This window comes from Cibotium barometz, chromosome 13 (assembly GCF_041138505.1).
Source record: "Cibotium barometz isolate CiBa-2024 chromosome 13, ASM4113850v1, whole genome shotgun sequence".
Lineage (NCBI taxonomy): Eukaryota > Viridiplantae > Streptophyta > Polypodiopsida > Cyatheales > Cibotiaceae > Cibotium > Cibotium barometz.
Genome location: NC_141058.1, coordinates 5,918,481 through 5,930,127, shown reverse-complemented (window position 1 = coordinate 5,930,127; position 11,647 = coordinate 5,918,481). Strand labels below are relative to the sequence as shown.

At 37.4% G+C, this 11,647-nt stretch overlaps 1 protein-coding gene across 1 annotated transcript; it reads left to right on the top strand.

Moving 5' to 3' along the window:
- Positions 1-9,263: 9,263 nt before the first annotated feature.
- On the top strand, positions 9,264-11,194 carry LOC147632307 (protein REGULATOR OF FATTY ACID COMPOSITION 3, chloroplastic-like). The gene is made up of 5 exons (XM_086807124.1): positions 9,264-9,545; positions 9,660-9,741; positions 10,048-10,104; positions 10,203-10,280; positions 10,379-11,194. The coding sequence occupies exons 1-5, from the start codon at positions 9,357-9,359 to the stop codon at positions 10,750-10,752; spliced, it is 780 nt and encodes a 259-aa protein (XP_086663250.1). The 5' UTR covers positions 9,264-9,356; the 3' UTR covers positions 10,753-11,194.
- The last annotated feature ends 453 nt before the right edge of the window (positions 11,195-11,647 follow it).

Here is an 11,647-nt window from a genome sequence, read left to right as displayed (position 1 = left end):
AGTTTTCTCGAGAGTGCAAGCTAGGCTTCTTTAAAAATAGGTGTGAGCCTTGAACCTTAAAAAGTGCACATTTCTTGAAAAATTAAATATGCACAAAGGAGCTTTCACATGTTCCAATTAACATATATACATTGCTAATAAATATGAATAACATCCAAATAAATTAATGGTGCTTGTTGTCACAAAACCAAATATTATTTGTCAATATTCAAAAATTGGTCATCTCAAGATATTTCCTGACCAACATCAGCTCGCCTCCATTATATGGTCTAATGATCTACACTTGCATCAACTAAGCCAATCAATTAATAAATTAATTGATAAAAAAATAAACATTCATATGAAACTTCATATCAATAAGACGATGCAACCAATACTCCCATCGTGTATGTACGGATTCACCCATGTATGTGTAAAGTAAGCTAATGTTCACCCAAATTTAGAAAGGCATTCCAATCTAAACTCGTTTAGGAGAATTCATAACATTAAAAACTTGGAAATAAAATATTCCAGCATGGGAATTTATAAAATATTCCATGAATTCATCCTCATAATAGTTTGATCACCATTGAGGCATGGGAAGGCACCAGGGAGAGGACTTGCAAGCTCTTGAGGCTTCTTTGAGTGAAAATGGTGCCGTCTGCTGTTGTATTCGTGATACTGGTGAAAATTGTCGCCTTCTTCTTCGTCATCCCTCTCTCATGTTTTTGCATTTATGGTGGATTTGGAGCATGTTTGATCACCATTGAGGCATGAGAAGGCACCCAAGAGATGACTTGCAAGATCTTGAGGCTTCTTTGAGCAAAAATGATGCTGTCTACTGCATCCTCATGAGCTGTTGGGAAAAAATTACAGCCTTCTTCTTGGTGCTCTCTTCAAACCCTAATCACCGTAACCATTATGCTTTGACTTCTTATGTCTTCTCCTTATGTTATAATAATACAATGCATACTATGCTTGGGATTAGTACTAATATTTACTTAAATAAGGGAAAACGAGCTGCGTCGATTTGTCTAGGGTTTCATGTTGGAACGTATGTATAGTGAAGCTTCTCTTACCATATATTTTGCTAATTGATGCTTCCATAGACTGATTTCATCATGTTTGGCAAAAATCATCACTTCTTGCATCAAGAATGGGGTTTTCATGAAGATAAAGCTTCTTCATTATCATAATCTCAGAATGACAATGCTAATAATCCATTAAACCAAGAATTATGTGCATTTTGATCATAGCCATTCCTTATTGCAAGTTTTGGGATTTTTCATGAAAATCCCTGGTTTCTTGGCTTCTTCCATGCTTGAATGGGGTTCTTCCGCTCAAATGCAAGCATAGTAAGCTTTACATGTCATCATTCAAGATTCATTGCACACATAAAGATCATTCTCACATCTTCATGCATAAGATTGGGGCATTTCCATGAGAATTTGAGTCTCTTGCCATTTCTTTCTCATATCTACATGCCTTGTGGGATTCATTGCATGAGAGTTTCAGCATTGGACACCACTACATGCTTATGGAATGAAGATTAATTCCATTAATTATGCTTAGAGCTTGATTCAAATAACATAAGGCATATCATATGCTTATGTGAAGAGGCACATGCATTCGTATTGCATTCCTGTATTGCTTATGTGAAGAGGCACATGCATTCGTATTGCATTCTTGTGGCTTTTGTTGGATGTTATGAAATGCCATGGATGCATCCTTTATACTTTCTTGCTACTCCCAAGAAAGATAGAGTAAGGGCATGCAAGTTTGACAACACTTTGGCCATATGTATCTTCCAGTGATCATCATTTGAAGACTATTAAAGATTATGGAGCTTCATTTGGTGCAGGTGTGATGCAAAAAGCATGAGGATTATGATCATATGAGGTTTAATTGTTACAAGACCTTTTCTCCAAGTATGAGCTTTCAGCAAATTTTAAAATTGATTAAAATAAGTTAACTAGTTAATACATCAACCTTAGAAGAAGAATTGAACAAAAAACTTAAACGAAAAAATATTTATAAACACAAGATAAAAGCATTGGGTTTAATCTTCCCCCCCATATGTGAGACCCGCCATCTCACATATGAGTATTTTGATGACTTATTAAGGTATGAAGTAATTTGATACAATCAATACTTCTCATTAGAGGAGAAAAGAGAAGATGGAAAGAAAAGAGAGCTTCATCCAAGGAACCTGCAATTCTTAAAGTGATTAGGGTGGTTCAAAAGGATCAAGAAACACCATGGTGAAGCATAATGAAGTACTTAAGCTAGAAGGATTAAAATAATGATTAACATAAGCAGATAGGTGTGATTAGCATAATCAATCACACATTGTGTTAGATGAGTGGCCTCTTAAATAGGCATCAATGGTACATTGCTTCTCTGATAAAACTCGTGGAATAAACTAAGAGGGCAACTCCTCCATCATCTCCTGAACCTCCTCTAAAAAGCCTATATTCTCTCCACCTCTCCATAACTCATGGGCTATATTCTCTCCACCTCTCCATAACTCATGGGCTCTGACTTTTGACTCAATTACTGGTGCTTTTACATGGATAAAATCATAATGAACCTTAGTCCCTTGTTCCCTAATGTCATAAAGGATATTTTGGAGAATTACTCCAACAATTATTACAAACCATGTTTAATATCTCTCTCTCTCTCTCTCTCTCTCTCTCTCTCTCTCTCTCTCTCTCACACACACACACACACACACACACTCATGAAATAATTAAACCATATAAGGAAAACAATAGAGAAATTGATACTCCCTGTAGACGTTTGCATGTCTTAGATTGTCCTAGCTCCTAGTATGTAGGTATAAGCCTGTAACTTGCAGCCATTGTAACTCTATGGTTTTTTGCCAAAATATAGTTGAGTTGGTATGGAAATAGGCTTGTTCTACAACACTTAATGCGGGCCGTTTTGTTAAATTTGGCCATATGCAAAAGACGACCTACTTTTGGGGATCTCTATCATAAAGATGTTATTTTTATTCACAAATTTATTTTTCTCATTGTTTAGAGATATTCATATACTCTCATCTCTAACTCTAATTTTATCAATAAAGTTCACGCATATAACAATACTCCCGGTTAAGAAAGCTAACTGTCATCAAATGTGCAGCTTGCAAACTTGGTCTTAAAATTTGACAAAAGAAAAGTCTAACAAACCAGTAGGGTTGTGGACATGGTACATTGGAAAATGAGAAGATTATACATTACCAATAAAATGTGGTTGGTAAATCATACCAAAACCATCAACAAGGTATGCATATTAAAAAAAACAATTGGTGAGAAACATACCCACCATACCAAAAGTTTGATATTGTTGTTGAAATATCAACCATCTTGATCCATTATCTTATATTCAAGTGATACCAAATCCATACCCGAGACTAATGAGCAACACATGCTCATACTCTCTCCAACTATACCAGTTATCCACCATCACACAATCAATAGCTCATAGTTACTACTAACACCCAACAATAATCATAAGTACTAACCCATACTCAAGTCCAATTATCTCTAAGCCATGGGCATCCCCACCAATAACCCCAGAGGGTGATCAAACACACCATATCAGTGCCTCTTTCCTGAGAAAACAACTGTCATCCAGTGTGTGGTTAAAAGAGTAGAAAAGGAGGGGAATTTAAAAATCACAACCGCTTCAATATGTTTTCGCAAAATAGCAGAAGCAATATAGTCCAGATATTAATAGGTTAGCACCTTTGATTTTCTCTTTCGACGCATGTGAAAAGATCTTGTACTTGGCTTGTAGCTCTAATACCATTGTTACAGGACCTTTTCTCCAACTACAAGCTTTCATCAAATTTTACAATTGCTTTAAAGAAGTTAACTACAATTTAATACATCAACCTTAGAAGAATAATTGAACGAAAAACTTAAACAAAAAAAATATTTATCAACATAAGACAAAAGCATTGGGTCTAATCTACCCCCCTATATGTGATACCTGCAGTCTCACATATAAGTATTTCGATGATTTGTTAAGGTATGAAGTAATTTGATAAATCAATACTTCTCGTCAGAAGAGAAGCTTCATCCAAAGAATCTGCAATTCTTACAAAAACCATGTTTAATATATATATATATATATATATATATATCTCACACACACATACACACGCGCACACACACACACACACTCATGAAATACTTAAACCATATAAGGAAAACTAATACTCCCTGTAGACGTTTTCTTATCTCACCCTGTCTTGGCTCCCTATTATGTAGGTAAAGGCCTGCAACTTGCAGCCATTGTAACTCTTTGGTTTTTCGCTAGAATATAGTCAAGTTGGTACTTAAAATTATGGAAATAGGCCTATTCTAAACCTCTATGTGGGCCTTTCGCTAAATTTGGCCGTATGCAAAAGTCGAGCTACTTTTGGGGATCTCTATCATAAAGATGCTATTTTTATCACAAATTTATTTTGTTTATATTTTTCTAATTATTTAGAGATATTTATATACTCTCCTCTAACTCTAATTTTATCAAGAAAGTTCACTCACATAACATTAAGGCAATCTATGATTAGCATTGATATATGCAATTGAACTTTTTATGCTCATATGCATCTACATAGATGTATTGAATACCCATGTTTATTATGACATGCCCATGTAAGGGGCATACTTGTGTTGTTGGTTGATGTGATTTGGGATGCCTTTGCAGCTAAGTGATGATGGAAAAGAGCATGAGTCCATGCTAAGTGATATATGGAATTTTTGTTATTGGTAGGAGTCCATGCTAAATGATATATGACATTTTTGTTATTTGTATGAGTTCATGTAATAAATCTTGTCAGTGAAGCTACCCAATCCTTTCAAGCATTCTATGCAAGTTCCATACATACACACACACACACACACACATTGTACTCACATTTCCTTCTAGAATCTAGATTCTGTGTGAGGGTGCCCATGATGGCATATTAGAGGAGAGGCCAAGGGTAGAGTGTGTCTGGAATCTGTCTATCCATGAGTGTGCTATAGAAAAGCAGATAGATTGAGAATTAGGTACATTGGAGGTAAAGAAATGTCCTAAACCCTTGCCTCGGACATAAACTTGGTAAGGGGGTGAGAAGTGCTCCACTCCACCACCTCCACCACACTCTAATGGAATCTTGACCCTCCTCTCACTCAATATCTCTCTCACACATAAACAATAAGCATATTACTAGTTTTCACACTAGGCTAGCCAAACATTAAAATGGTCCAGCCTCTATTACTAATCTTGGAAACTATGTACACAAAGTTCATAGAATTTCCCTATTTGACATTAAGCACATGGTAGATGCTTACACAGAGTCCGTAGAATTTCCCTATTTGACATCAAGTGTATGGTAAGGCTGCTTTATATGGTAAGCGTATATGGTAAGGTTGCTTTATATGTTTCAACACCATCTTACAAAAGCTAAGTGCTCGTGGGCAAAGCACCTTACGGTAGCTCAAGTGGTTGAAACCTTCTTAACCAACATAGTGGTTAACATGGGGCAAGAGAGATAAACAGATGGAGGAAAAGAAAAGAGATAGATGGATAAGAGAGAGAGATAAGAGGAGGTCCTAGAGGGGAGAGAGAGAGAGAGAGAGAGAGAGAGAGAGAGAGAGAGAGAGAGAGAGAGAGAGAGAGAGAGAGAGGAGAGTGAGGATAGTTCTCTCTCTCAATTATTGAGGTGCCAAAAAGGAGGGTTGTTCTCTGTAGGCATCATACTCATCAAAACACTTTTTCTCTTATGCAAGCTGAGTAAGCTTCTCTGGGTGATCTTGACCTTTGTCCGTGCCGAGCAACACAAGGACAGTGGAGGTGTTGGAGTGTGAAAAGGATCCACTAAAGTAATTACAAAGTATAAATCACAAATCATAGAATAGGAATTGCACATAACATAAGATTGGGTCCAATTTTCCCTCACACAAGAGTGAGCCCACGCTTCCTCTTGGTGTATTTAAATCATATTACGTAAAATAACTTGTAGGGCTCAAAATAGTGACCACTTTTATAAATATATCGACTCCTTAAAAAATAGCTTGCTTTATTAGACATGTAAGCTAATCTACTTAAAAATATGGTGACTTCTTAAAAAATAGCTTGCTTTATTGGACGTGCAAGCCAATCTACTTAAAAATTTGTGTAAACCTTAAACCTAATAAATGTGTACATCTCTTATAAAATTAAATATGCACAAGGGAGTTTTTACATGTCCCAATAAATATATATATCAACAATAAATATGGATGATGCCAAATGAAATAATGGCGCGTGTTATCACAAAATTAAATAGTATTTAGCCAATACCCAAAATCGAGTGTCTCAAAATCTTCATGACCATAACCATCTTACCTCCATTATCCAATCCAAGGATCTGCACCTACAACTATGCCAATCAGTTAATAAATTAATTAAAAATATGAATAACTATGAAAATCATAATATTAAGAGAATGCAACCAATACTCCCATGCATGTACGAAATCACCCGCATACGCATAAAGTAAGATAGGATCGCCTGGATTTAGAAGGTATCCTAATTTAAACTCATCGAGGAGAATTCATAAATAATGAAAAATGTGGGAATATAAAATTCCATGAATCAACTCCTCATAACATTCCCCAGGGGTGACAAACAATTGTCCTCAGTTGTCACAAAATCATAAATAAACATCATGGGCTAGTAGAATATACAATGCAATCAAGGCAACGAAGTGCATGATTAGGTAGCCATTGAGATTCTTCAATGCAGTGGCCTTTATATTTCACTAATTATCTGTCATAAATATTACCTTTTCTTGTGGGGTTGGCGAAATTCCTAGGAGAAAAGGAGGGTTGATAGTACAAGAATATAATTTTATGGTGGAATGATATGTGAATAGAAATTTGGAGTAAAAGATTGTTATCTTTAATGGGTGGTTTATGTGCTACAAAATAGAGTTGTTATTTTATAATCCTTTAAAAACATGTGTATGCACTATGACAAATATCTTTTTAGGGGATAAGTGAGATTGAAGGTAATGTAAATGAGTAAGAAAGTGTTCACGGGTGCGCGATGGTGGGATGATCTTCAATTCTATATCCTTGAATAATTTCGTGTTGTTTCATGAGTTCAAAAAACTGAATGTTAGGAGGAAAAATGCATGTGTTGTCAATAGGGATGATGACGTAATACGCTTCATGATCATCTGTCCAGATCTTTGACCATTCATCTTCAGGTTTGTCATTGAAGATGCATAGCAATTTCTCAAATAAGTTAGAATTATGTTCAGATATATAAGCGAGTCGGAGACATTGTGCCATAAGTCGCAGGAGTTTAGATGGTTAACAAAATGAGGATTATGAGGAGATGGATGAGTCATTTTGATGCGTACCATATATTCTTAAAAAAAGAAACTCTCAAGTGTGTTAGTTTTAAAATAAAACAATAAAGAATTTACCTATTATGGTTTGATTGAAATTGTTACACATAAGTGGTTGAATTGCCTAATTTATTGTAGAAGCTCTAGAAAATTTTAAAATTTTCAAGGAATTATTGGGCTTAAAAATAGCAATTTTGGATAAAAATAGGGATTTTAGAAACCAAAAAACAAAGCTTTTGTAAAGCTTAGAAGCTTTAAAGCTTATATCACAAACCTTAAACCCATTGACTGACTGTGCACAACGATTTAAACAAAGTAACTTAGGATAGAAAACGCGCTGTGCGTCGTTGGAAGAGAGAAAGAGATGAATTTGAGCTAAAAGCCAAGGTAAAGATGGTTTTGAAACCTCCTGGGTATGAGGAAAATATCTATGGTGGTGGATATGGAAGTGGGAAAGAAAACAGAACCCACTTTTAGGTTTGGGTGGTTTTTGGAGAGTGGTTTTCTACCTTTGGTTGACTTGTGGGAAAAAGATTTGCAAGAATTGGTTGTACAATGGATAATGGCAAGCTTTATTTTGAACCTTTGAATTCGCTTGCAATTTGTAAATGAAAAATTACCTCCTCTTGAATTCTAAAGCTTCTTTGTCTTCTAGCTCTTCACAGCCTTCAAGCTTTACAATCAATCTTGGCTCTGATACCACTCTTAGAGGGTGAAAAGCACCCACTAAAATAGTTGCAAGGTATTAATCATAAAGCATAGAATAGGAATTGCACATTACACAAGATTGGGTCCAATTTACCCCTTACATTTCGTGAGAAAACACTCGTGTAAAAAATATTACGGTCAATATTATTTTGTGCAAAAAGGGTTTCTACATGTTTCCAAAAATTAGGACCACCTTTATGTGCTTCTTGGTCTTGTGGTCTTTGTCTTCAAGGAGACACAAAAAGAAAATTTAGTAAACGTGTTTGCCTTAAATTTAGGAGCGAGATACTTTTTAATGTTAATTAAATAAATGCTTAGTAAGATTTGTATGATAAATTTAATACTTTAGGTAAGCTATTTGTCTCTTTCTAATCAATTAGGTCCCTTAAGAAAGATAGCTTTGATGCCAAGAAAGAATATAGAATGGAGTGTATACCATGAGGTATTAAACAGAGACATGATTAATAATTAATCACACTTATTAGACAACAAAAGGGAACTCAAGTGGATTTCATTGCTAATGAATCACACTCAAGTGGATTTCATTGCTAATGAATCACACTCAAATTGAGAGCTCAATTACAAGTTTTAAAGTTTATATAGCCCAAAGAGTGAGCATCTTCCACCTCCCTTGAATCTTTCAATCTCCATAAATTTCTCTTCAACTTTATCTATGAAACCTAGATTCACCTTTCAGCATGCAACTTTTCAAAGTACAACATTTCAAACTTACCTTTAATCACATGCCTTACAAGAAAAATAAGAGGGCTCACCTCCCTCAATCAACGATTAATATTGGAGAACTCATTGCCTCCTCTGAAGCACAAAATGGAAACCCATAAACTAGGGTGAGATTTTAAGGATTCAAAGCAATGTTTTTTTAAAGCCAAAAATTGGCAAATGAGCAATACATGGGATATCATCTGCATTCATGGCATGCTTGCATGGAGGTCTCTGTGTGTTGCAGGTGTGGCAGCTTGGGGGGTGCCCATCTTTGGACAGCCCTGAGTGACTGCCCATGATTTTGAAAAAGTTGGGCAATTGACTAAGATTGAAGTCCAATATTCAACTTGGCAGTGTGTAAGGGGGGAGTGCCCGCCGCCAAGCCCTTTTTTGAAACCTTATTGGTGGGCACTCTCCAGTGTGTACTAGGCCTTAATCTCTCTCTCTCTCTCTCTCTCTCTCTCTCTCTCTCTCTCCCATGTTTCCCAATCTATGCTCACTTCGGAGTTCGTTTAGAAACTCCGAAGAACTGGCCTCAGGAGAGCAAGGTTACTAAATGGAAGGAGCGTACATGTGCGCCGCAGGGACGAGGCTGCCCTCCCATCACAGTGTTAGCAGTGTGTGCGTGTCAGCGGCCTGCCCGCAGCAGCCAACAGCATGCCTATGGAGGCTCTCATCACCATGGAGGAGCACATCCAGCGCTTCCTTTCCTGCTGGCTTACAAAGTCGAGCTTCGTCATCGGCGGTGAGTGTCCTTCCCTTTCCCCTCCCCTCCCCTTTCGCAGAATAAAATGGCTGCATTCTTAAAGCAATTGTTTTCTTTTTCATATGGGATGGGGGGGCGCACACACATGCACAGATGTGCAGAGCTGCTGTTGACCCACAGCGACGAAGGAAACCAGAAGAGCTTGCTTTGCCGGATTTGTTCGAGATTGACAAAGGTTAGCTATTCTGGAATCTAATTCCTGCGTGTATTTTTCAATGAAAACCCTGGCAAGGGTTTCTTGGCAAAGGCATCATGTTGTTTTATGTCTTTATTATGTCATCTATTTTGTGGAAGCCCTAGCAAGGTCTCTGTAAACGTAGATACCATCCCACAACGTTGCTTGTGCCATTGAAACTCGAGCAAGGTCCAAAAGGAAACGATTAGGTTTCTGAAATGCATCAACCTAGCATTGTCTCCCCCCCCCCATTGAAACCCTGGAAATGCTTTTGCCATGCTGAAATTCATCATCTTCCTTTGACAGATGCACCCTCCACTGCTCTTGATTTCATATTCGAGAGCACGCAAGCGTTGGAATCAGGTTTGTCTTCCCCATTGACTCAGAAACAAAAGGCTCGACTTTTCTACAATCTTCTTTTAAACCTTGAAATCTGAAGTCTATGCGGTTTTTTTAAACAGCTCGTCATTATGAAGTAGTTTTTCTAGTGCATGAAGAACGTGTGGATGAACTTCAGGATGTGATTCAGAAGGTGAAAGGTGGGTAAAGCAAGGGATCACATGCATCTTTTTTTTCAACTGCCCTCCTGTCTGTCATGGAGATCCACGTTTAATTTTTCTATTTGCTGGTATGGCAGACTTTATAGAGAGGAAAAAAGGGAAAATTTGGAGGCTCAATGATTGGGGTATGAGAAGATTAGCATACAAAATAAAGAAAGCAAAAAGAGCAAACTATATTTTGATGAACATACAAATGCATGACGCCCAAGCAATCAATGAGTTCAATTCACTCCTGGAGAAAGATGAAAGGGTAATAAGGCATTTGGTCATGACACGGAAGCAAGCCATGACAGAGGAGACAGTGCCACCTCCTGAGTTTACATCTTTGAGGGATGAAGAAGGCCTTGATGACGACAACAGCGAGGAAGAATACGAAGGGAGTGATGAAGAATACGAGGAAGAAGAAGTGGAAGAGACCGAGGAGCAGGAGGAAACATTGACAAAAGTGTAACATGCTATGACTTAACAAAGTTTTTAATCCCTTGAGGGGTATTCATACACTCAGAGCAGACTGTGTAATGGTTGTCAACAGTTTGCCCGGGTTGAGCATTAGAGTGGATGACGAATAGTTGACATCGGATGAGACATGTGGTTTGTGGTAACAGGTGATTATGTTTTGAACAAAAAAGGAGCATGCAGATAAACATGGCATGTGAGCAGAGATCGGTGGTATACAGCATGCCTCTGTAAGCGGACGAGTCCCTAATAGGTTGGAAATGAGAGCAATCGGCTTGGCATTTTGCTGGTCTGGTATACTAGCAGATTTCTGAGGCAAATGTGGATAATGTCTATGTTTCTACAACAGTATAGAACTGGCCACAGACTCAGCAGTCCCATCGTGTTTTTAAATTATCTGCAGTAATTACTGTTCAGTTAAACATCACGTCTTTTCCATTTCTTTATCTTTGTGTGCTCTTTGGAGTAACATCTCTCTTGTTTGAGTGCACCTATCAAATTTTGATAAAAGACAAGGTCCACATTAGTCACTAGACAAACACTCAGATAGGGCTTTATATTGACTTAGTTGTAGAGTGTATTGGTGAAATGAATTTACCGTATGCATAGTTTCAACTGGTGTTAAGCTGCGTATACAGTTTTACAAACACGAAGTGCACAGAACATGATAGGGAACAGGGTCTTGATGGCATGGTTCTACTAAGTTACAGATGGTTTGCCAAAGTCCCATCTGTAACTTAGAACTCGCTGGTGCATATGCTCTGCTGGAGGTCCACTCAGAAAGCAAAGCTTGCCTACTCATCGGTTGAAATGGCCTGCTTTAATGTCCAATTGATACTTCTCTCTCTCTCTCTCTCTCTCTCTCTCTCTCCCCAACCCCCTCCCTCTAA